Source organism: Lupinus angustifolius, chromosome LG01 (assembly GCF_001865875.1).
Source record: "Lupinus angustifolius cultivar Tanjil chromosome LG01, LupAngTanjil_v1.0, whole genome shotgun sequence".
NCBI classification, from domain to species: Eukaryota; Viridiplantae; Streptophyta; class Magnoliopsida; order Fabales; family Fabaceae; genus Lupinus; species Lupinus angustifolius.
The window spans coordinates 1,296,107-1,322,436 of NC_032009.1; the positions used below are offsets into that span (position 1 = coordinate 1,296,107).

The 26,330-nt window shown below is 34.1% G+C and overlaps 4 protein-coding genes across 4 annotated transcripts; 3 read left to right on the top strand and 1 right to left on the bottom strand.

The window, feature by feature from the left end:
• Positions 3,652-5,455, top strand: LOC109345102 (transcription factor DIVARICATA). The gene is made up of 2 exons (XM_019583897.1): positions 3,652-4,327; positions 4,659-5,455. The coding sequence occupies exons 1-2, from the start codon at positions 3,903-3,905 to the stop codon at positions 5,152-5,154; spliced, it is 921 nt and encodes a 306-aa protein (XP_019439442.1). The 5' UTR covers positions 3,652-3,902; the 3' UTR covers positions 5,155-5,455.
• Positions 7,016-15,158, bottom strand: LOC109345108 (histone deacetylase 15). The gene is made up of 17 exons (XM_019583910.1): positions 14,947-15,158; positions 14,620-14,814; positions 14,148-14,256; positions 12,359-12,429; positions 11,625-11,700; positions 11,428-11,492; positions 11,180-11,235; positions 10,897-11,020; positions 10,674-10,799; positions 10,507-10,557; positions 10,244-10,312; positions 8,807-8,915; positions 8,284-8,363; positions 7,925-8,007; positions 7,794-7,839; positions 7,455-7,626; positions 7,016-7,286 (listed from the first exon to the last, which is right to left on the bottom strand). The coding sequence occupies exons 1-17, from the start codon at positions 15,007-15,009 to the stop codon at positions 7,177-7,179; spliced, it is 1,605 nt and encodes a 534-aa protein (XP_019439455.1). The 5' UTR covers positions 15,010-15,158; the 3' UTR covers positions 7,016-7,176.
• LOC109342114 (glucan endo-1,3-beta-glucosidase 8-like) lies at positions 17,477-19,901 on the top strand. Its single transcript, XM_019580137.1, has 2 exons — positions 17,477-18,019; positions 18,550-19,901. The coding sequence occupies exons 1-2, from the start codon at positions 17,667-17,669 to the stop codon at positions 19,673-19,675; spliced, it is 1,479 nt and encodes a 492-aa protein (XP_019435682.1). The 5' UTR covers positions 17,477-17,666; the 3' UTR covers positions 19,676-19,901.
• On the top strand, positions 21,958-25,067 carry LOC109345114 (translation initiation factor IF-2-like). Its single transcript, XM_019583922.1, has 3 exons — positions 21,958-22,479; positions 23,962-24,217; positions 24,395-25,067. The coding sequence occupies exons 1-3, from the start codon at positions 22,162-22,164 to the stop codon at positions 24,754-24,756; spliced, it is 936 nt and encodes a 311-aa protein (XP_019439467.1). The 5' UTR covers positions 21,958-22,161; the 3' UTR covers positions 24,757-25,067.

The window sequence follows — 26,330 nt, forward strand, 5'->3', positions numbered from 1 at the left end:
GTGTGATCCATCCTGTTTGTCAAAAACAAGAGTTTGTGTCAGGTACCAAGTGCCTTAGGCTGATGGGTGCTTTTGGATTGAAGTTTTTGCTTTGTCATCTATGTATAATAAAACCTATCATTTGTATTTTCACATGTATCATTACTAAAGCTAGAGCATATTTTCAAAATTTTCATTGGCCCTTTTGTAGAATACTTTGCTCACGGCAGCACGTTATTATTCATTGCATAATGTGCTGCAGGATATTATATGCCTAAGTATGGAATTGTTTTAGCTGTAAATGAAACACAGTCAATGCTTTTATATCTCTGTTAAATATAATTATCAGCTGCAGCAATCTGGAAATGGCGGTGTTGACTCGATGGCAACTTGTCATAAACTAATGAGAGACCTTCAAGCAGTTTTCCATGTGCTTTCAAGGGACACGCAAGACCTCGTGCTTTCAAAACCACAAAGGGCATCCCTTCTGAAAGTTAGTCCAGAATAACAAACTTGCATACAAGTTGTGGTTGTGTCTTCTACATCACCCGGGTTATGGGAAAAGCATGAAGCAGGTGGTCTTGAGCATATATGTTCTTATGCTGCTAAAGGATAGAATTCTGGTTTATTCACAACCAACTTTCTGCTGCTTGAGAGAATTTCTGACTTTAGACAAGTTGTTGTGGGGGTAAGACTCATTTTTTAGGTTCTTTTGTAAGTCATGCAATCAAGAGGGCGAGCCTTGGCTCAAGAGTAATGCTATTGCAAGTCACGAGTTCAAATCTTAGAAACAGTTTCTCCACTTACGGGGTAAGGTTGCTTACAATTTACCCTCCCTAAACCCCATCAGTTGGGAGCCACATGCATTGGGGCCCCCTTTGTAAGTTATTCAATTCATTTTATAAAAGATATTTTCATATTTTTCGAATAAACAGCTATCCAATAACCAGAGTTTGATTGATCAATCTACGTCAAGAAGCAGATGTGGGATAACTTATCATCCCTTGGAAATTGTGGCCTTGTATTGTTTCTATTGTGAAGGATCAAGCTGTATATTATTCACACTTTGTTAGCTTTTGGTAGTGGTCTCTATTATAGGTTTTGTACTATTCTAAAACTCTCAATTTTTGCACTGCAGTGTCTCTCAAAGAAAGATTCTTTCACTAGTGGACACTCATGCTTGATGTGGATTGTATGTCTCTTTTATAATTCACAACAGTAATTTCACACTGCTATTTCCAAGCCACTTAAATCACCTTGCACCATCAATGTTTTACTAGCTTACATTGAATGCTAGGATTCATTGATACAATGATATCATTAGGCTGGAGGTGTAAATGTGCAGAAATGAGGTGTGATTAACATGATCTCTTCTGAGACTGGCAAAAGCTGATTAAGGGTCAATTTGTTTAGGCTTTTAAAAAAGGATGGTTCTCAAAAAGTGATTTTGATATAACATTTTCATAAGAAGCTGAAAGCTGAATTTTAATTTATTTTCTGTTAAATGTTTTTAGTAAAAGTCCAACTAAACAAGCAAATCAATGTTATAAGTGATTTTTTTTTTAATTTATAAATTAATAAATGGGCCCTGAGACAAATCATAATGTGAGAAAGGTTTATGCAGCAACCTTTGAAATGCCTCTTGCCTTGGTGGAAAGGTGCACACTTTCAGGGTAGAAATTTGAAGTTATATTATCCAATATTCATTGGTTGAGATGCCTTTGAAACACTTTATTTCAAATCTATGAAATGAAAAGAAGACAAAGATGATTTTTATTATGGTTATAGCATGTGTCAACCACAGCATCTACCTGTCACTTCAATGCTCCATTTGCTACATCCTGGTTTTATTATACCTGCATGACTTTGGATTAAGACTCATTCTTATTTTTTATATTATGAAAAAAAGAAAGCACAAGCTCATTGTACTTGAAAAAAATTAGCAAGTGGATAATTTGTCTAACATTGATTTTTATAATGTACATATCATCTTCATATTTTCGGAACCTCGTGTATTAGACTACCCTTTTTATTAAACAATATGTTGCACAACAAAACCTTGTGTTAATATCTCCATAGCATTTTTTAACAACTTTGTGAACCTTCACTATCCAAACAATGTGTGGAAGTAGTTTATAAGAGAGGTGGATTAGTTCAACCTTGTGCTATGTTGTGTCCCAATTCAAGTTTGTATCATCAGTGAATGCATAAGTAGTTACATGGTAGGCATCACCATGTCTTAATCACTTAGAAATGAATAATTGATTACTGGTGAATTTGTACTGATTTTAGACTTATCTGAAGGTTGTCACTTCTGAAATCTGAATTTTAGTGATAAAAAACTGATTTTTTTTAAGTGCAATGTGCATTAATTAACTTGGTTTGATGACAAAGTAAACAGGTAGAAAATGAAGGCACAAATTTAGGTTTTTGCAAAATTAAGTTGATACTTTCTATATGTTTACTTTTGGAGCAATTTTATGTACCAATTTAATTAAGACAATAGCTTTTTATGTGAAAAGAAAATAGCTTGTTATCTGATAGCTTTGAACACTTTATTTTCTACATAATGACTCAACTTAGTGTTATCTTGTGTGCCTCTTTTTATGTATTCATGTTAAGTTTCATCTTAAAACCAATGTATATTAAGTGGAATTGATGAACATGTAGTTGAGGAATTGAAACAGGTATTATAGGCCTTCCACTTTTCTCAGAGAATAAGTACTAAAAATGAGTTTTAGTAGGATTTTGATCCTTTCTCTTAAGATGACATAATCATGAAAAAACTTTACATGGGTGGATTCAGAAATTGTTATTTTAATTTCAAAATATAACATTGATCATACTCATGTATGTATATATATATAAGCCACATTCACATCAGATTTGATGAACTGTGTATTTCACATAATATTTTCTACTTTCAAAATGAGAGTGCAATTGCACATAGTAATGAGAACTAATAAATGTCTTTTTGAAAAGGAAAATAGATATGTGGTTCATATTATATCAAAGTAGACATGGAGAATTAGCCACGTCTCTCTTTTTCTTAACAAGACAAAGATACTATATTACTACTGAGAGTAGGAGCATGTGCTTTGTATTTTGTATTTTTGTGAAGTTTCATTAAGGCAACATTATATCAGATTATAATTGCATTTCCAAATAAAGCTATGATTATTGGATAAGAAACAATTTAATGGCAATATCTCATAGCTCTAAAGTTGAAAGTCTATATTCTTATCTTATATTGCTTCACTAAATTCAGCAATAAACTAAATACAATCACTATTAAAATCATCCATGATGGTATTTGAAAATTACACTGATGTTGGAAAATCACAAGTTTTACTTAGCAGTAAAATAATTGAATAAGAAGTTACAAAAACAATCCATATTTCAAATAATGAACATGTAAGTCTTTATCAATAGTGGTCTATTCATTAGCATGGTCGAGATTCTACTAGATTTTATGGTTTTATGAAAGAAAATGTTCTATTGGCCCTTCTTGTATATACTCATTATACACTCTATGATTGCAATATCTCTATGGTCAAGAAATAAAAAAATACCAAGAATTTGACAGTGCAAAACTAAGAGAAGGTTCTTCTATAGAAATTTTGTAGATATGAAAAGGAAAAATGAAAATGGACCTTGACAGATAAAACATCTCTTCAATAACAATTTACACAGTGTGGTCCTGTCTAAATTGATTGTTTGATACCACCTTACTTTTCTTTCTTATCCTACACACATTATGACTCTCTTCCTTATCCTGCGCACTACTTCTGCTACTTTGTCTAATGTAGACAAAATCCACACAACAAAATATGACATACACACCCATCAACAAAATTTTCACCATTTTTTCATCCTCCAAAGTTGAACCATAATTGAATAACCAAGTCCAACCAAGAGCTACCATGTCATCAAGTGGAACCATTTGGAGCTATGAAGAAGAAAAAACATTTGAAAATGCTATAGCTATGCATTGGACTGAGGAAGAATCCAAAGAGCAATGGGAGAAGATTGCTTCAGAAGTTCCAAGCAAAAGCATGGAAGAAGTGAAACAACATTACAAAGTACTAGTTGAGGATGTTAGTGCAATAGAAGCAGGTCATATACCATTTCCAAATTATGCTGCAGATGAAACTAAGTCTTCAAGTAAGGATTTTCATGGCTCTTCCAAGGCTTCAAGTTCAGATAAGAGATCAAATTGTAATTTTGGAAGTGGGTTTTCTGGTCTAGGACATGACTCTGCCTCTCATAGTAGTGGTAAAGGAGGATTGTCAAGGTCATCAGAACAAGAAAGGAGAAAAGGAATTCCTTGGACAGAGGAAGAGCACAGGTACTTTTACAAGTACAATTATAATACTTCATTCACATCTTTGTTTCTCTCACTCACACATTCATGTACTTTTCTCCTCATTCTTCTAATAAAAAGTTGAACTTTCTCACCAGATAGGTGGACTTATGTATTGTCCAAACTTCAAGCTTATATGACTGTAGAAGGAAAGAACAAAGAACATGTTAGAGATAAAATAAGTTCACCGATTTCCATTCGCGTAACAATTTAGTTTTTGAGATAGAAAATTCATGACATATATGATATATGCTTTAGCTATATGAGTTAGGTGTAGTAAATTTCAGACAATTAATAACAGACATCTCCTTTTCAGGTTATTTTTACTTGGTCTAGACAAGTTTGGGAAAGGAGATTGGAGAAGCATTTCAAGGAACTTTGTAATTTCTAGGACTCCAACTCAAGTGGCAAGCCATGCACAGAAGTACTTCATTCGATTGAACTCGATGAATAGGGATCGAAGGAGGTCGAGTATCCATGACATTACAAGTATCAACAATAGAGATGTGGCTAGTAATCAGGTACCAATTACAGGCCAGCATAGCAGCACAATGCCTTCAAGTACAGTGGCTGTAGGACAATCAGTGAAGCATAGAGCTCATCAGCCTCATCATATGCATGCCGGTTTAGGCATGTATGGAGCACCAGTTGGGCATCCTGTGGCTGCTCCTCATGGCCATATGGCATCTGCAGTTGGAACTCCTGTCATGCTTCCTCCCGGACCCCACCACCCGCATCCTCATGCTCATCCTCATCCATCTTATGTTGTCCCTCTTGCTTATCCAATGGCACCTCCAACAATGCACCAATAACAACAACATTTTCATTTGTGACTAGTTAGTTTGAGTAATAACTATGGACTCAAAGGAAACTTGTGTGAAACACAAGGCTCTATTATGTTAAATTCTACTCAAGTGTAGTTTATGCAAAAGTATTTTGTTGAATCCAGTGGTACTGAGTTTATGTGTATCACAGACTCTATTTTAGTTTATTTGGTTCCCTTCCCTGTAAGGTTGTGTGGATGTAACACTGAGAATTGCCTCATGGTGTACATGGAGATAGGTGTAAGTATAAATACCAAGGTATTAAGCCAATGAACTTCTGTTTATTATTTTTTTATAAGGAAATAATGTATTAAATTGAGCATAAGGGGTGTCCACCCAATACAAAGAAATATCAACCGGTGATCTTTATAGTAGCTAAAGAAATACAGAGTTTTAGATTCATACACCAATCTGCAAAAGTTAAAGAATTTTTATTTACAATAGAGGTGAACCAAATCCAAGATCTAGTTTGGATTAAATGAAAAAGGTGAATATAACTAAGCTCATTCTCCAAGAAAATGCTTCATTTCTCATAACCCAAACTGACCAATCAACCGCAAACCACAACATTGAGTTTGTCATATCTCTTTTACCTCAAGATTTTTCTATGTCACATCTCATAAGTGTTAGAGATGCTGATAAACAGTTTTCTTTTGCAGCCTTTAAAAACATATTGTTGGGTTTCTCCTAGTCAGTCAAATTTTTTGGATGACTTTTACATTAGAAGGCAACAAATGCAGTAGAGATGAGAGGGGGAAGGAAATTAGTGAGAGTGGAGGGAAACAGGAAAAGGAGGAATTGGTGGCTTTATGCTAAAGTTATATGCCTATATCAACGATGTGTTGGTCTAATGATATAAGGTCATACTGAATAATAGGTAGACCAAAAGATCAAAGATTTGATTCTTGTAAGTAGTAAAAGCAGTCACACACCATGAAAGGGATTAGTTCCTTACTCATAGACTGAAGGGTACCCGTGGTTATACCAGGAAAAATAAAGCTATGAGCATATGGCTTCTTCCTCTGCTCTCACTTATTGCACATGTAGTCAGAGAAAACTGCAAGCTCCAAATAATTTCAGACAAGATCCACATATATAGCTCAATAAAAGTCCACTTCATTTAATGAATGCCAGACAAGAATTATCAATCTGTTAGCTTCTATCTTAAGCTGTTTCATATAACAGTACAAATGTAGTAACTGTTGTTGTACAAATTACCATTCCCTCATCATAATATTTATATCCAAAAAGAAAACTTTCCTGCTCAGTGATAACATCCATGCAATTAAGCTCTAGGTTCAAGAATGAAAATTTATGTGTGCATTAAATGAGAAGGTGGTGATTCTAAATGCTTGAGATTATCAACCATTTGAAGAAAATTCCTTCAGTGAGATGTGCATAACAAGTTTTTTGAACTTAAAAAACACAAGAGGCTAGAAAACAAAGTACTTAATATGTATAAAACATGCACATGCACAAATATTGGATAAACTTTCAAGGTTGTTTAGGAGTTTGAATCAAAGGATAACATGACAGCCCACCTTATAGTTTTATACTGATTCTTTTTAATTGGTCAGAAATAATTCAACTTCTCACATGTTAGCATTTAAAAAATGTCATTGCACTACTTTTACTACATAATAAACAAATCCTTTAATGGTTACTTGTATGATAATCCATTAACAATCCAATACTTGTGCTTTTTTTGTATAAGACATGATTAATTATGAATTTATACATGATTAACTAAGGGTGCAAAAAAATAGTGAGAATATAGAGGCTGTCTTAAGATTCTTCTCCCCATTCTCCTAATTTCTTTTAACAGCTTTCCACCAAACTCCCAGAAAGAGCCTTAAGTCTCACAAATTTGCCATTAGCAATGTCAATATGTCATGCATGTTTATGGTCAAACAAAAATCATATTGTCCTGGGTGATTAAGATGGGATATACAACATGCTGAAAATTACAAGGTATTCATTCCTGTCCAAAAAATCATCAGGTAAGCAAAATCACTTTGATCTTGTGCGAAGATAGCCATTCAGGTAATGGTATAACAATCTTTTTCGACCCCACCTCCACCAAAATGGCGCCTGAACTCGGCCTCTCTTACTATGTTTTCCTACAAATATAATGATGAGAAAAATAATCAGATATAAAGAAATGAAGCTTCACAAGAAATACTACATTCTAGCATCTAGTACATAGTATTTTAGTAATGCAGGGAATGGCAAAGCAAAATGCCCCCACCAAACAAGGCTGTGAAGTTCAAAAACAAATAGTTCCTTACTTTTTTTCTCAAGATAGTACGTTTTCCAATGTGATAGCAAATTTATGAAGATGGGTCCCAAGGAAGGCCAAAAGTTCTTCTGAATTTTGAGGACTTCCAGAATAGTTTGCAGGCCAGATTTGGAAGGGGAACTATTTTCCAGTTCATATCCAGGACTCTCACCCAGCAATACCTGCTCGAATGGAAGCCAAGTCAGAAACATCGACGAGAAATAAGCTCTGCTATGTCATTCTCACTATCATGCAAAGATTGCATTATCCATGGGGGAAAATCTACATGATTAGCCAAATAAATGCAGGGATATCATCAACACAGATAATGGAAGGCATAAGAACTCACCTTGATTACTGAAGTTGCAGAAGATGATATAGAACGAAGATTATAACTGCAATAGAATGTATTCAAATCAACACGAAGCATAATATAGAGTTAAATAGAATAAACAAGTATGAAAGGCATGAGGTACAAACCCCCCCTCAAGAATAACAAGCAATTTTCCACCAGAAAGGACACTCAACATTTGTGTCATCTGTGCATAGCCAGCAGGAGTAACCTGCACCATTGACAAAAATTTCAATGCAAATCTCACAATGCTGATTTATTATTTCAAAATTTGGTTATTTTAATTTCCCTGTTAAATGTTTTTAACCCTCAATAAAAAAAGCATAAAATCATTCAGAAAAAATTAAACAGTAAAGGGGATTACTCTATTATATGGTAATTAATGTAATTCAATGCATAGTCCTGCCAGTGATGCTTGCCAAATTAAGCAATTCACAATAAAAAAACTAAAAAAATAATATAACAGTTGAGTTAATAGAATCCTTACATCACAACATCCTAACGGATCACCTCTAGCAGCATCAAATCCGGCTGATATTATGGTGAGATCGGGAGCAAACTCAAAAGCTGAAAAGGCATGTGATTCACCATTAATATTTTAAGCAGAGAATACTATATGACTATCCAATGAAACAGACAAGCATTTTCAATATACGCATGCTATAATCCATTACTCCTAGGCACCCTAGTTCAATATAAATCGCTAATTCCGAACCTCATGCAGTTTGCCAAATGTAAAGTATGGAAGGCAACTCAACCAAATTAGCCCAATTAGCAGAAACGTATAATTGATCATGTATAATCACCCCTTGATAAATAGTTATAAGATGTTGACTTCATGAGTCAGCAAATAGGTTCTGGTGTATTAATTAACTTACTCTAGCTATGGTAGAAAATCAAGTCCTGAGAATAGAGGTTTTAGTTCAAAACAGAGCTACTTATATATTCAATTATCTAAAATCAAGGAATCAAATTTATGAAACTTTTAATAGGACAAATTATATACTAACCTATAGGAAGAACCACATGTTGAAATGCAAAAATGTAATCATTATCGCCAACTCCTCCTTGATTCCATGGAATATTAACACAGTATCCTTCTGCACCCTTACTACCTACCTGAAAGAATAAAGATGGACTTATGAACACTTTTCAGAATTTAAACACATTAGTCAGTATTTCTCCTATAATCCATAAATATAAATAGCCAAAAAATGTCTAGGTCAAACGAAAAAGTAAAAGCAAGATATTAGGAACAAACAAAAGAAAAATATAAAGATGTATAAAAAATTAAAAAAAAACATTCTGCAACCAGAGTGTAGAACAGCAGAGAAAGTAAAGGGAAACTAAAAATCCTCCTAGCAGTACATGACAATAGCAGGTGTACCATTATCTGTTCACAAGTCCAATATTAAGTATCTGAAGGAAAGTATATTCAGCATCAGCAGATCATCTTATGTGGGTACATCATGCTGAATTCCAAGTAACCAATACCGACCTACAAAATCTAAAAACCATATCTATAGGACAAAACTACAGCTCATGTAAAGTCCCTCTCCGAGTAGTCAATCATGCTTAAGTGAACATGGCCATCATGAAGAGTTGAGGCAGCAGGCCACTCCAATGATTCCGTCACGATGTTTTAATCTATAGTGGGCATTGTGGCTAGATACAGCAAGAACCATGGCCACCATTGGTAATATCCGAAAATCTTGTTATTGCCAACCCATTTTCTTTTCCTTATTTGCAAGAGGGATTTTACTGATGGAAACTCCTTCACTGTTTCACACCTAGAACCCCTGTTACAGCTCTGTTTGCTTGTCACACCTCTCTTCGCATTTTCCAGCAGAAATCTGGCAAACAAGTGATTTTTCAACCAGGTACTTACATTTTCTATCCCTTCTCTATTCATTCCTCGGGGTTTAAATTTTCCATGTTAAACTCTTAAATTGGTATTTTTACCTATTTGATTAAACATGAATGATATATGATTATTCATATTTACTTTCTCATTTGGAAAGCCACATTCAATTAGTATTTTGAAGGAAAGATAATACAGTTTTGAGAAAATATATCTAAATGGAAGTCATGTCATATTTCCCACCAATTTTAAAGTTGGGAAACTTTGAGTTGAGCATTGCTGTGTGTACTGTAAATTATTTATACTTGTATTTTGTCTTCAGCCTACCGTCTATTATATAGTGGTCATTCTGCAATCCACCGTGGTGTTTTTGAGCTTAAAAGCTCAGTGCCGCTATCCCTGATTATATACTATGACCTAGTTCCATTTGTTGTCAAGATTACACAAGCGACACAACTCGGTGCAAAACTTTTCTTCACCCTTTGAAAAATAGTAATATATTTACGCTAATACCAGACCCAAAAGAACCCGGCTGAGTTGGCCAACAGCTGCAGTTTATTTTGAAATTTTGTCTGCAGTCATGTACCTCATAAACAGCTCCAGTGCCGGGATAAAAATTTCCACGCTCATGTCTATGCAACGATATATACAAGACCTACAGGACAGGTAGAAATCTTTAGTACCAGTAAAAGCGTAAAAAGGTTAATATGAAGCTCTTGAAGCCACAACAAACTTCAACTTAAAAATGATAGCAAAAATAAAAAACATCATTTTCACAGAAACATGATGGAGAGCAAAAATAAAAAACAAACAAAACATAATAATAATTGATAACTAAATAAAGCTCACCGATTTGTTTTGGTCAAATATTTCCTGAGTCCCATTTCCGTGATGAACATCCTGTAATAACCAACAAGCACAACCAGCTCATTTTCAAAACATAGTGAATGCCCATTCAACACTATCTTCATAACAAATGCATAATTTCACTAAATCATTATGAATAAAGACATTACCCAATCTAAAATTAACACCTTCCTAGCCCCAGCAGCCTGCGCTGCTAATGCTGCCACTGCAGCATTATTATGAAGGCAGAACCCCATCGAATCTCTTACGCCAGCATGATGACCAGGAGGCCTAACCTGATTTAATGAGGAACAAGCATCCACTTAATAGATAACATATCAAAATTGTATGATCCATGATGACAGTTATTAGGAGCAACTCAATGATTCATACCAAAGCAAATCCATTTTTGGCACGCCCAGAAACAACAGCTGATGCCAGATCAGCACATAACCCAGCGGCCAACCTAGCAGCATGTGCTGAATGCTCATTCGCATATGTGTCAGGAGTGAAATAACTGCAATCACATGAGATATTTAGCATAATGAAAACTAATGGAAGCTAACACCAAAGACCAATGAGAGTGCACAAGTTGTATTAAAAACAACAAATGTACTTCAAGAGGAAAAGGGATGAAGAAACAAAAGATGCGTGAGAGAGAGAGACATTGACATACCTACAAAGTGCACCGCTTGTAGCTTCAACAGATTCAATATGCTCCGAGGTATGAACCTTCAATTTCAATATTTTAAAGTTAGAATTGGGTGATCATCAACAAGAATGTACAGTCACTTCAGTGGATTTGTTTTGTAGCCCTATTGTATCTCTTATACTCAACATTAAAATAAATTTCATAGGCAATGGAAATGTGTATGTGTCTATGCCTCATATTCATCCAAGGTATGTGACAGTCAAACCAATTACCGTAATAAGTTCCTCCGTTGTGATTTCTCTGGCTGGAATTGAATAGCATCTTCCAGGAAATATACCTGCATGATTCAAATTAGGAAAATTGATGTACTGGATTGGTAGAAGTATCCAATATTAATTTAAATTGAAAGCAAATCAGTAGTAATAGAAAAATGGGAAGATTTCAGTAAATGTTTACAATTGATAAATACCAGCTGTAGCAAGACTAGCAGCAATAGCTCGAAGACGATCTGGCCGTTCCGGGTGTGGATGTGGTTTCATTTCAACCTACTCAAACACAGCAACCACCAGGAAAAATATATCACAAAAAGGCATGATATTTTCACGAAAATGACACTCAGATCATTGTATCACATGCATGAGTACACCAAACTGCTATCAAAATTCAGTGATACAGTGGTGAACTAATGTAGAGAGTGTATCGTAGACCAAGGCTATAGCAACCAAGTATTGTCCAGGTTAAAAAAGGGAAGTAGAAAAGGGACAAAGTGTAATAACAGAAGCTCGGCAGCATAGGTAATAATAAGACTCAGGTTGCCAGTAGCTAAAAATATATGTAAGAAAATAAGAACCCTGATTAATATCTGACGGGCTAAAAAGCTCTTATATGATATGACGGGCTAAAAAGCTCAGGTTGAGTAAACTTGAAGTTATTCACTAAATTTCAACTAAATTAGATAATAGCTGAGTGTATAGAAATGGTAAAGATAATACCTAACATAATTAAAAATGGAAATTGATGGGAACTAAACATTTTCCCGCAGCGGAATTAGAGAAACTAGTGTTACGTTGAAAACAGGAGTTTTTTATGGTTGGGTATCAATGTAAGTTGCCAGGTCAATATGTGCTAGAAGGTCGTAATATAGTGTAGCGTCAATTGTTTAGTGGGACAAAATGGGAATAAACAAGAAAAACAGAACCATACTTCTGCATGTAGCAACATTCTCTCATCAAAGCCAATTGCTGTAGAACTATTTGTTGCTGAATCCTGTGAGTCTACAAAAATAAGGATAAAACTGATATATTTAGTTTATGACCACACTAGACACTAGTGCAAGAAATCACATAACAAACATATAGAATGACAGTATCTTATGAATCAACTTAAGAATTTCTATCTTAGCAATGCCATGTAAAAGTGTTCAGAAGTGTAATCACAAAATACATTGACCAATCCTACAGTTACTGTAACCTATAAAAAAAACTCTACTAGTCTCAACAATTATACTAACCCCACCTTATTTTGAATTATACAATGCAGAATATCAAGCCTTTATGATTTTTTTTATTTTGAACAAAGACACACTCCTCTGTGTACAAACTTAATCACAAGTCAAAGAGAAAATGACACTAAGCTCTTTTGGATTTGTGTTTCTTAGGCCAATCTCCTCTGTAAGTCAAAACCCACAGAAGAAAAACTGTTAGCAAACTTCCACAAAAAACCTCCACGATTAATTATTTTTCTTGAATCAATGTCTTAAATAATACAACAACAAAATGTTAGATGACTTAAAAATCCATAACCGCTTCATTATACTTTTACGTTACATCAGGACTCATTTTTATTCAAGTTACCTAAAACAGCTAGGATTAGACATAGCAAGGGACCCCTATGCTTTTAATTAGGGTTTTGCCCTATATGAAGGGTTCTTTAATGTTGTATGGGGTTGGATCAGAATTTTTCTTCTACATTCCTGATTTGATAAAAAGAAGACCAAACCATCATTGGTAGTGTATCAGAACTCCTTTTCCATTCTTCTCTCCTTATTTCTTGAGCGCGACTGATTTAACCCTAGGCTTCACAGTCTACATCATCCCTAGGTAGTCAATCCGGATAGCGGAGTATAGCAGCTCACCCCAAAAACCGCAATGGGATAGTGGATAGTGTGATGGCCGCTATGGCGAAAGGAAAAATAATATAAAAAATTTATACCCTACACATATAAATGCTCAAAATACTAACATACACCAAATTAAAGACACATTGTTGAAGCAACATTGAGACGAGTGGCTATGTAGAAGTAAGGGAAAGAAGCAGGGTAAGGCTGGTTGGCTGGAATCCCTGGAAAACACTGGAGGTTTGATCTTGGCTCTGGTTTTCTCTTTCAACCTGTGGATGTGAACCTGTGAAGGGATTAGGGCTCGACAAGCTCTAGTACAAGAAGGATTAGGCGAAATAACCGAAAACATTTAAGAAATGGCTGGGTGGGGCCTCTCACATGTTTTTAGTAGGGGCAAAGTAGACATTACACGTGGTTTTAGTAACAGCAAATTAGAGTTTCCAGCCTTAAAAATAGGTTTTACACTTCACAAAGAAAGAGGAGAGGCTGCGAGCTCTGTGATTGGCCCATGTTGCGTGGAAGGGACAAAATGCTCCACTCCTCCGCAATCCCAGTGTGATCGTCACAGTGGGGCTACCTAACATCACCCTAACACTCATAACGAAAATGAGGGGAAGCAATCAATGAGTAATTATAAGTTTTAACTTTTAATGACAATGTATGAATTTTTAAAACGAATAGCAAAAACGTCCTTCAGTAATGCAGCTAAGCTGACCAGCCAAAAAGGTAACCATTTGCCAAACTTGGGAAGGGCAGTATGACAAGATTCCTCTCTAAAAGCAATTTGATTCGCTACAAAAACAAATCACAGAAAACCATTTTTGGACTTGAGTATAACCATAACAGAATCGTTAGCCAAACATGCATATACACCTGTAAGTCCTTTTGTTTTCGGCTGGACCTCAATCAGACAATCTTCTGCAGAGGGAGATGCGAAAAACCCATGGGTCAAGATTTTAGAATTTTTATGCTCCCCACATACCTGCATACAGAAGATAGCACTAACCTATTATTTTTAAAAGAAAAAAGTAAGCCATGGCAACAAAAGGAAGAATAGTTCATCACAAATATAGACCCATTATTAAAATTACAGTCCACAGCCACAATTTTGTCTTCAGTATTGCGGATTTTGGAGTCTCTGCAACTGCATCAGCACAACAATAGGAGCTGCAGCCGCAATGTGCTTTCATGTGATTTTCCACAATGGCAGTAAATATTACCACAAACACGACCATATCCACAATTTAAAACAATTGTCCATGATTGATAACTATTGTCAATAAAAGATTAAAATTTCGTGCATGATGAAAAACAACATAGAATGGAATGTAGAATAGAAACATACATAACAATGAACAGAATCATTGAGGTTAAGCATGGTACAATTAATGCAGAACCACTTGATGGGTTCCACACACTTTTCCAACTCATATGGGTCCCAATCACTGTCATCTTCATCATCATCATCATCAAACATGTCTTGGTTTTCATATATGTCTTGAAAAGTTAACTCCTTTTGCAACCTAGCCCTTTTCAGTGGCTTAAAAACACAGTCACAAACAAAATAAAATGCAACACATTTCAGATACAAATAAGCAAAAACAAATTAAATAATTTGAAAAAAAGATTAAATTTTTGTGAAAATAAAATGAAGGGTGGAGCTGAAACATACAGCATCTTGTTTATGAGCTTCACCATTTGTAAGAGCGTTGGTTTGGGTTGTTTCAGTGGCCATTAATTTACTACTTCAATGACCTCCTTACAGTTAGTGATTGAAGATTTTGACTTGTTTGAAAATAAATGGAACACAAAACAGGAACAAAAATGAGAGAGAATTAGGGCAAGAGATTAAATCTTCATAAGAAAAATGGAAATGAAATTTGAAGTGAGGTACCCAGAACAGTAATATTTGGACCTGTATTTGTTCATAGGCTTCTTAGACGGCCCAAAACAATAAAAAATAATTCAAGTTTGTGGGATTTTATTTTCAATAAATGATGGACATTTTATATTCAATATTTTATAAAAAGAGTATAATATCTATATATTTATTCAATCAGTATATTATTCATCATTCGTTTATATTAATTTTTTAGTTGAAAAGTCAATAATAATAATAATGAGTAATAATATATAAAATTGTTAATACACTATATATCTTTTTGCTTATAAAAATGGGTACATCTTCATTTCATCATTCCATGCAATTTAAGACACATAATTAGGGATGATATTTAAAAACGAACTTGTGGGTACTCGCCCGAACCCAACCTAAATTTAATGGAAAAACTTGATATGATTGAGTTTGGATTTTACTCAAGTTCAACATTCGAGTTCAGGTTTGGTATAGTTGATACCCTACCTGAATTCGTTTGTGAACTCGATTAATATATACAACGTTACAATATTCACATAAATACATATATATAAATATATTTTTCAGACGGTTCCCGTCAAGTTTGGATTACCCGAAACCCGACACGTTCGGGTTAAACAAAACTCAACAGGTATAATATAGTATTATTATTTTTAACTTCATTTGATTTAGATTTGAGTTAAGAATTAGGTAAGCAAAAATTCTACTCACGCATTTCCATTCCTACCCACAATTTTGGAAACCTTAAAAAAATTAGCTCATGTAAAATTGTAAGAACATTTCCTTCGAGATATACTATTTAATTTTGCATCTTGGGAAATGATATTTTGTAATGCAAAATGGAGTCGTGAGACACCTTTATTTTTTTAGTTTCCCACATGTATCCTCATATCGGAGACAATTCTGTCTGGGCCAAGAATATCCATAAGTATGTATGAGTAACTCTCTCAGTATGTATTTTTTCATCCACAAAACCCAAACCCGAAATATTGCTTAAGGGAATCAAAGAAAGGAAGACATGATATATATATATATATATATAATTGGGTGAATAAAGGGTACACATAAATGCAAGGTGGAAAGTAAACGATGTGATGAACCATGACCCCCTTTCTAATCTGGTAGTCAATGTGAAGAAAGTGTTTTGTGTCACCATTAATGCTTATGCATGTGTTTATCTACAACCTCCATCCTTCAAAGCAAGCAAAATGCTTATGGAAATAGATGTGGACTCAAACTTTCACACCAATCTCCATCATCTTAACTTGGATGGGAGTTACTTACTTGGCAAACTCGGACAAATCAGGTTTTAGAGGTCTTATTGGTGACAATAATGACAAGTATAAAACTTACTTTTTCACATCACTTAGAATTTTAGATAACCTTCATGCATAACTCATGGAGTCGTTTCACAATCTTAAGTTTACTTAAAATCAACGCTTTAAAAATGTTTGATGTTAGAGTGATTTTATTCTTGTGTATATGCATGTAATATTGATCTTACTTTTCATCAATAATTGAGATCTCTCCCTTTTTTTCTTATAAAGTGAATTGCACATCCCTTTAAAGAAGTCAAATTCTTGTATGATATCATATCTCTTAAAAAATGTTATCATGTATGTTTAAACTTTAAAGTACATTCAACATTTTGGTTACTTAATAATCCAAAAGATTGTATCAACTTAATACAATAATCCATAAGATAGTATTAACTTATCTTAGGTCCTAATAAATGCCTAGTCATATATGTGTGGGATTTCGTATGCATGATACTAAGGAAAACACTTGATTGGACTTTCAAAAACTCCTTTTACTACAAATATTATACATAAAAGAAAAAGATGTACGCACTCATACTGTATGAGTTTTATACATCATTCATCATTGATATTTAATAATCTTTGACTTTTTAAGAAAAAATAATCAAAATGAATGGTGAATGATGTGGTACTTGTATATAATTTTTTACACATACAGTTACACATAATACTAGAGCTCAACACTAATGCAACTCATGCTGGCATGGCCAGATATGGCTTGGCATTATAACTGAACTAAGGAAAGAATCTTTGTTCCATTTCTTGTTTCTTTAATTATTATTTTTCTTGCCTATTATGTATCTAACTAGTTATGATCTTCTTCCCAATTAGAGAGACAACTGCATAAAAAAATACAGAATGATGTAATACTTTTATTCTTTAAATACAATGATATTTTTATTATTCGATAGAAATAGCCACTAGTCTCCCTAGTACCGGAGAAGATTCTTTGGAGAAGATTCTTTTCCTTATGCAACTTAGTTTCTGGTTTACCTTCTTTATGAAGGCACTGGAACAAACGCACTAAGCAGAAAGCTTCTCCCAGTGTCTATAAACTTTGGTACCAAGAATCATTCCAATTCCCCTTTTCTTCCATTTCATTGCCTCCCATTATTCAGGGTTCTTTTCTGTCACTATTCTCGAATATTTGGTAGTTTCAAGTCAAACACCCTGAATATAGAAAAAAGGGTCATAAAAATGAGACAAGAAAAGTCACTTAATGTAAGGTACCTAGTGGCATTGTTCCTCATTGTCTTGTTAACAATGTCCTCTTGTGGCTATGGTGTTGGAGTGAATTGGGGGACCATTGCAACACACCAGCTTCCACCAGATAAGGTTGTTGAGATGCTTCAAGAAAATGGCTTTGATAAGGTGAAGCTGTTTGATGCAGATGAGTGGATTATGTCAGCTCTAATGGGAACTGATATTGAAGTGATGTTGGCAGTACCTAACAACATGTTGGAAGAGATGAGTAAGGATCCTAAGGTTGCAGATTCTTGGGTTGATGAAAATGTCACTAGTTACATGTACACTGGTGGTGTAAATATCAAGTAAGTAGTTCTATCAGCATGTTCAATATCCATGATCATAGTGCACAGTGTTTGTGTCTTTTTACTTGAAGATAGTTTCTACTTTCTAGCTCTACAAAAGTTTGTATATTTAAGTCATTCTTGTTCCCTTCTCTCTTATTCCATTCCATCATACTTATTTTTGTTGTTTTTATTCTCTTATTCAAGATGCTGCAAGCTACCCTTCAATTTTTCTTGGTCAAATTCTTGATAGTATCACAAAATTTTCTAGAAAGTTCACTATTACCACTTTGTAGCAATGGATTTTATATGTTTCAGATCTTCAAAGGTTGGAGGAGTTGATACCATTCTTCTTGCAAGAAATCTGCATTTCTTAAGCTTCTTCTATTGTGTAATGAGACTACTAGTATTTCAAAGAATGTTGATAAAATCATAAGTCTGCTTAGGTGACTCTATATGTTTATGTAACCAGGAATATTCTTGGAACTTCTATTGTATATATAGTCGAAACCATATCTTAATATGCATTGTGTTGCAATTCCAATTTTCAGGTATATTGCTGTGGGTAATGAACCTTTCCTTAAGGAATATAATGGCACCTATCTAGAGGCAACACTGCCAGCTCTTAAGAATATACAAACTTCACTCAACAATGCTGGTTTTGGTTCAAAGATCAAAGCCACTGTTCCCTTCAATGCAGACATATACTATTCTCCTGAATCAAATGAAGTGCCATCAGCTGGTAACTTTAGGCCTGAAGTAATAGACCTCACAGTTCAAATAACCCAGTTCTTATATTCAAACAATGCACCTTTCACAGTCAATATCTATCCCTTTTTAAGCCTCTATGGAAATGATCATTTCCCTTTTGATTATGCATTTTTTGATGGAAGTAACAAGCCTATTAGAGATGGTAATTCCCTTTACACCAATATGTTTGATGCAAACCTTGACACCCTTCTTTGGGCTCTAGAAAAAGCAGGATTCGGAGACATGCATATTATAGTTGGAGAAGTTGGTTGGCCAACTGATGGTGATATAAATGCAAATGTTCAGAATGCAAAAAGGTTCAACAATGGCATGCTTAAACATGCTCTAAGTGGAATTGGTACCCCTAAAAGGAAAGGCATAATTGACATTTATCTATTCAGCTTGAATGATGAAAATGCTAAGAGTATTGCCCCTGGTAACTTTGAAAGGCATTGGGGTATTTTTGAGTTTGATGGGAAGCCAAAGTTTGAACTAGACTTAACAGGACTTGGAGAACATAAGGGTCTTGCCCCTGTAGAGAGTGTAAAGTACATGGAAAAACAATGGTGTATATTGGATCCTGATGCTACTGATTTCTCCAACTTGCCTAATAGTATTGACTATGCTTGCAGTTTATCTGATTGCACTGCTCTTGGATTTGGCTCTTCATGTAATACTCTAAGTTTCCAAGGGAATGCATCTTATGCCTTTAATATGTATTATCAAGTACATAACCAAAGGGATTTGGATTGTAATTTCTATGGTTTAGCTATCCTCACAGGTGATGATCCATCAGAAAAAGGGTGCAACTTTCCACTCATGATCTCTCATTCTTCTTCTTCTTTGCTTCTGCATGAAGGGCTTTCCATTTTAGACATAAAAAATGAAGCTTTCAGTGTATTTATATTTGTTGTGTTTTTGCTATAGCTGACTGAGTTAGGAATCCATGGAACAGAACAAAAAATGTGTTCTGAAGATTTCTTTTGGTAGCTGCTTGTGGAGCAAGTAATTATTTTTCTCATGAGCTAGTTTTTGAAGAACTCTGGGATTTCTAGTTTCTACTACACAGTTTTGGGCACTTTCCTCTTTATTTTCATTTTTTTTAGTATATGAACTTCTTTTTATATCTGCACTTACCATGAAATATTAATGTGTGATTCTAAATGGTTGCAAGTTGTGTAATGTTTCTATCTGACCGTTCATGTATGTAATCTAAAAAGTTAAGATCAACTGCCGTGTCTTACTCTGTGTCTCAAATCAATTAGAGTGCTCTATTTTATTACTTTTTGCTTTTAAATTTTTTATTTTATCCACGTATTAATATATGATTGACTTGAGATAGATAATAGAACACTGTTGAGACAGGTGATCCCTATCCAAGTCGGTGGGTTTTCTGGTTGACAATATCCAAAGCTGACCATGCTTTGTACAAAGGTGGTGATAGTGGCCAACTAGGATCATGTCCATCAGGAAAAGAGAAATAGAAAAATTAAAAGAAAAGGAAAAGAAAATACAAACAAAAGATACTAAGATAGGACCACGGTATAAAAATATAATGTAATTTTTTGATACTTCTAAGAGCATCCTTCACTTTTTTAGTAAGGAATTAATCATAAATCAAACTTTTGACATTTTGGTCATCCTGAGAATTTAGACTAATACCTTAGTAAATACAATGAAATTTGAAAACAATGGTTAGGTCCTCTAATCAATACATAAAAAACTAATATGAATAGTAAAATTGATAAAAAATAATATGTTGTTCCGAATCATATTGTAAATCATGTTTCACATCAATAAAAATATAAAATATGACATGTCAGTTAAAAAATAAATTTTTTTTTTGTTATCGGTAGATTCTTGATGATTAAGGGCCCATTTATTTTATAAAAGAGTAAAAGCTGAAGTGAGATAGAACAACACATGACATGTGACTAAATCACCATACAACTTTTTGTCTTGCATATATTGTTTAGTTTTAGTGGTAGATCCACAGAACAAAATTATGTGTGCCCAACATTGTTTGATACCCAAATGCCCATGTGAGCTAGCCGAAATGGACTAGGCCCCAACTTGTTTGCTTGAATTTTGAAGTATTTCTTTATAACTTTATATATGTACATGTAATAAGCTCCTATGAGTTTTAGTTTATAGATCTCATTGAATTGCTACTATATCATTAATATTACACGACGGTAATGTAAGAATGTGATGTGAGATAATTTTTTATTAGAGGATGTAAGAATGTGATGTGAGATAATTTTTTATTAGAGGTAAAGGATGAGTGAAAATTGAAAGAGTTCCAAAGTAGTCAATAAAAAATAGAAAAACATGATTTGAGGAGATAAGCCATTCCCTATACACTTAACTCATTGTAGTATGAACATTCTAAGGGAAGTTTTTATAAAAGATCGAGCTAATTTCTTGATTGTTTATTTAAAGTTATAAGTAAATAACTTGATGTGCGACCAAATTAACTTTCCACAAATTAATAAGAAGTGAAATGTTTACTCTCTAAGATTTGTTGTACACTCCATAGAAATCGTTTTATCCATAAATAGAACGAGTCTTCACATACTAAAAAGGAGTGTAGGGTGTTCGCAAATTAAGCACTAAATATTTTGGATTAGAGCAATGCATTATCGAGATTGAAAAATTACTTAATACCATAAAATATAATCAATAAAAACTCCTTTAAATTTAAAACATAAGAATTTGATTTCAAAGATTTCGAATAGTTTTGTCGATACAAATATGTTAATACAAATAAGATTGGTAATAACGAGTTTATATATATATATATATTAGTTTAAATATGGTAACAATGATTGGAATTTGATTATATTTAGATATGGCAAAATGAGGAGTGAATATCAAGTTGTCCTCCTTGATTATGTTTCAAAGCAAATATAATTTAGTTCTTTTTCTTTTCCTTTACTTTCATTTTCCTTCTATTTTCATTTACTTTCAATCATTGTAATTTTTGTTGACACCATTTTGATAAATCCTTTAACAAAACCAATTATAGAGTGAAAATATTCAATGTTTTTGAGTAATAATTGTATTAAGCAACATAAGCAGATCCACAATTCACACACGAACCTTACCACATAACAAAAATCAAATTTGTATTCTCTAACTTCAAATCTATTTTGATGACTCACCAAAAAATTGAAATGAAGCAAAATTCTTAGTCATTCATACAAAGAAGTGTTATGCTATAAATTATACACATCATCGTTTTATCCTCTTTCTCCATCGAAACGCGTCGTTTTCTTTTCACTCCTCTTTCTCTCTCTACAAAACCCTAATTTTTCTGTTCTCTCATTCCCCGATCTTCGTTCAAATCCTTCACCTTCTCCTTCTCACTGTTGTGGATTTGGATCACTGTTAATAACAACGATAATTTTGTAATGGCGGGAGGTGGGAGCCGGAGGGAAGAAACACCGGTGATTAACAGCTCCAACGTTTTTGCAGCGCTCGGAAGTTTGAAGAAGAAAAAGAAGAAGCCAGAAGATAAGCAAGGATCGTCTAAGTCCAGAAACGATGAATCTGAGAAGAAGGAACTGTTTTGGGCTCCGGCGCCTCTAACCGTTAAATCATGGGCTGATGTTGATGACGAAGATGATGACGATTACTATGCTACCACCGCTCCTCCACAATCTGTTTGGGCCGCACATCCTCCGGCAGCTGATTCCGATGTCGCGGCTGAAAAGGAAATCGTTCTTGAGGTGAAATGAATTTATTCTACGCTGTGAACTGATTTGGATGTTTTTGTTTTTAATTCTGATGGTTGTTATTGGATTATGTGTAATGCTGATTTATATGTTTTGATTGAAGGGAGTGATTGATTTTGAATTCTGATTGTGTTGTTGTGATTTATGTTTTGTTAATTTTTGGTGATATGTGGTGTCTAAAGTTTGATGGATTTGTGAAATTGTGTTGAATATTGAAAGGTTTACATGATTGGCATGAACTATTGAATGCATTTGATTTTTTTATACTTTCAAATTGAACAGATTCAATGTTGAATATTCCATTTGTCTAGTTTGTTGATTATGAGTATCCAAATCTTGTTTCAGTTATCTGACTTCATAATGGTGTTTGTCGATACATGCCAGTTGTTTTATTTGTGGTTATGCTAACGGTTTCATGGTTTGGCGCTTGACCTACCTGTGATTAATGGTCTCACCTTTTTGTCAGTTGGGTGAACTGGACTATAACTGTTTTAGAAATCTGTTAGATTTTCCACGCGTCTGTGATGTGCAGTTCAACTGTTTTTTTTGTCGTTATTATGAATAATTAACGTAGAATATGTACTATAGCATGTAGCCTTCATGGACTGGCCTTGCATGTGACAGATTGGTTGTGGAAGTAATGAGAACTAGAATATGTACTATATATAGCATGTAGCCTTCATGGACTGGCCTTGCTTGTGACACATTGGTTGCGGAAGTAATGAAAACGGAATAGCTGGACCAGTTGGAGGTTGTTCTGTTCATGTCATGACAAATAAACTGAACTAACTCCTGTTTATAGTAAGAAAGATAGGATCCCTCTAGCATATTTATTGATTTGCGAAGATAGTTCATTATTAAACAGTAACTAGCAAGCTGATGTTGACCGAAGTAGTTGCTTAGCAAGGATCTCCTCAAGCATTAACAATGGCGTTGGAAGATGGATAGACATTACATATTCCTAGAGTAGGTCGACTATGACAATGTTTTCCCTAAGGTCACTAATTGATTATGTTTTTGAATTTTAATTATTTCATAAATGCTCCTTTACAATGCTTTTATTGTATTATTTTTTCCTTTTTTGAGAAAGATAATAGAGAGAGTGGTATTTAAACAGTATTAATGTCAAATATTGAATAGAATTTCTGCAAGAAGGTAATGGCAAATATTTGAAGATGTATTGATTATTTTATGTCAACAATGCTATAATAATAACCTTTAAATATGGATTTGGTCATTACTTTGTACTTTAGAAAATTTGCTGTCAATCAAAAAGGACCCACATGAGGCTATTATCATAATGATCAAAAGTCTTCAGCATTCTTCTTTTTTAATCAATTAATTAATCAGTGTAAACTCAATTCTCTCTCTTTGTCTCTGTGTCTGAGAGCCTCTTGTTGGCCATTATTGTTTTATTGTATGGTCATCGGGTTACTCAACCACTAACTGGTACAGTTGATGGATATCTAAAACCAGGAAAGTGAGAGTGAGCTAGAAGGTCTTGATGATGTTGAGGATGATGCTGAGGACGAGCATGAACATGATTTGGAAGTGTCAGCAGAAACTGAGCCTGTTCTTGAGAAAGCTCCCGAACCTTCGTTGGCTACCAAAGAAACTGAAAGGCAACTTTCGAAGAAGGAATTGAAGAAGAAAGGGCTAGAAGAGCTTGACGCTGTTTTAGCTGAACTAGGCTATACACAGAAAGAACCCAGTGGCCAGGATGAGTCTCATGGTAATATAAGAATTTTAGTTACGTGTAAAAGCTTTTTCGATATCTTAGTTCTCTAGTATACGAGTGTACAGCTAAGTGAAATTTGTTTATCCATGCATTTTTTATGATTATTATCCAGCTAAAATTATTGGTTATTTATTTTTTCTTGAAATTTTTATCTGGCTTTTGTAAACTTAGCTGAGAAGAAAGAAGTGGACCACAATGGTCAAGTGGAAAAGAAGGAGAATGCTACTGGGGAAAGCAAAAGTGCAAAGAAGAAGAAGAAGAAAGATAAATCTGCAAAGGAGCAGAAAGAATCACAAGATACATCTGGAAATACGACTTCTGAAACATCTGGACTGGAGAAGGTAGAGGATGCATCTGCCACTGATGTTAAAGAGCGGCTTAAGAAAGTTGCTTCTATTAAGAAGAAGAAATCCAACAAGGAGATGGATGCTGCTGCACGTGCTGCTGCTACTGAGGCTGCTGCAAGGAACGCAAAGCTCGCTGCTGCCAAGAAAAAAGAGAAGGCACACTACAATCAGCAGCCAGTGCGGTAAACAGGATGTCATAATATTTGGATCTTTGCTGTTTACTTTTCTTTTTGACTTTTCATTTGCTTTATTTATCATATATGAGCATATGCTCCTTGTTCATTTGCAAATGCAAAATAAACATAGGTAGTAGCTCTACATATTTTGACTTTGAGTGAGTTTTGTCTAATTTTACTTGGGGGAAATAGGACTATATTTTGTTCATCTTTTGTCTGCTGTGGTTACTGTCTTATGTCTTAATGCCGGATCTCTTTCCTTTGTTCTTGGAATCAGGCTCTTGATTTCAAAGTGATGAATGAGGCATGTTTATTCCCTGTTTTGTTGTTTGTGAATATCTGTTGATACTAATAACCAACCAGCTATTTCTGGTTTATTCTCTTCCGAGTGATCAGAGATGAAGATAGGTTACACAAACATATCTTACTAACATGGATATGATCAAATTCATTCCCTGTTGCAATTCAACTTGGACCATTCTTGTCAAATTGAACATCTATGATGATATTAATCTAAATTGAAAGTTTCATATGGAGTTGGCTTGATTGGGTAGTACTAGTCATCACTCATTTTTGAAAATCATATGCATATCAATCTTAAAAAGGTAAATGATTTTCAAATGCAATTGTCCAACAATTTTTACCTATTTGTCATCGTTTAGGAGACATGTGCATTCAATTGAATTTGTTGAACAAATAAATATTTAGAATCAGAATGCTGCACATGCTAAATGTTTTCCCAGTGGCATTTGGAGCCAAAAGGAATAATAATTGACCATTCTCATTAATGAATGGTCTTTCACGTATAAAAAAAGGAGCCCTTGGCGTAAAATACCTCATCGAGTAGTATATTTCAATGTGTGAATTGTACTCAAATTAATTGAAATGGAAATGATGTACTATAAGGTGCAATACAGGGTGCCCAATCTCAAAGTATATACCTAAAAGGCTTAACTTAAATGCATAGTTTTGTTCTCTTGTCTTCGGGGAAGCTATCTAAGAAGCTGATTGTGAATAGTGATGAAGAACGGCCAATAAAAACATATCAATACTTTTTTATTACAACCTCTTTGTTTAAATTTTTTATTTAGTTTTATGAATTTATTTCTTTTCTTATTATTTATTAATGTCAATGGGCAACTCATTAGCCCCTTTAAAAAGGGGTATAATATGAATTTATACAAAAGTTGTAAAAAATATGCCATTGTCCACTTTTGATTTGGGAGGATTTTATAGATATCCACTAAATGAGACCATTGCTATTTGCTAATTGTGAACCTTAGTGATTTGATATACTTTTCTCTCTCTTAACTTCCCTACTGTGAATGTGATTTTGGTTTGTGGTAATATATTTACATCTAACCTAAGTTTTTTTTTTCTGTTTATTAACACACTCATTACTTTATTTTGCAATAAACTTTAATTAGATTTAGATTGTTGCATTTTCAAATTAACTTTATCAGTCCATATTAAACATACAAAGCTCAATCTCATTATTAGTTAAAATGTTATGGTAACAAGTGCTGATTCAGCCATATTCATATCAGATAAGGCCTAAACACCCCCTAAGAAAGCACTACCATT

Excerpts from the sequence above, each read along its gene's own strand:
- LOC109345102 (XM_019583897.1), top strand. The coding sequence starts at position 3,903 with ATGTCATCAAGTGGAACCATTTGGAGCTATGAAGAAGAAAAAACATTT. Across the intron at positions 4,328-4,658 it reads TGGACAGAGGAAGAGCACAG|GTTATTTTTACTTGGTCTAG; the intron begins GTACTTTTACAA and ends TCTCCTTTTCAG.
- LOC109345108 (XM_019583910.1), bottom strand. The coding sequence starts at position 15,009 with ATGGCCACTGAAACAACCCAAACCAACGCTCTTACAAATGGTGAAGCT. Across the intron at positions 14,815-14,946 it reads AAGCTCATAAACAAGATGCT|CCACTGAAAAGGGCTAGGTT; the intron begins GTATGTTTCAGC and ends TGTGTTTTTAAG. Across the intron at positions 14,257-14,619 it reads ATGATTCTGTTCATTGTTAT|GTATGTGGGGAGCATAAAAA; the intron begins GTATGTTTCTAT and ends TTCTGTATGCAG.
- LOC109342114 (XM_019580137.1), top strand. The coding sequence starts at position 17,667 with ATGAGACAAGAAAAGTCACTTAATGTAAGGTACCTAGTGGCATTGTTC. Across the intron at positions 18,020-18,549 it reads ACTGGTGGTGTAAATATCAA|GTATATTGCTGTGGGTAATG; the intron begins GTAAGTAGTTCT and ends TCCAATTTTCAG.
- LOC109345114 (XM_019583922.1), top strand. The coding sequence starts at position 22,162 with ATGGCGGGAGGTGGGAGCCGGAGGGAAGAAACACCGGTGATTAACAGC. Across the intron at positions 22,480-23,961 it reads AAAAGGAAATCGTTCTTGAG|GAAAGTGAGAGTGAGCTAGA; the intron begins GTGAAATGAATT and ends ATCTAAAACCAG. Across the intron at positions 24,218-24,394 it reads TGGCCAGGATGAGTCTCATG|CTGAGAAGAAAGAAGTGGAC; the intron begins GTAATATAAGAA and ends TTGTAAACTTAG.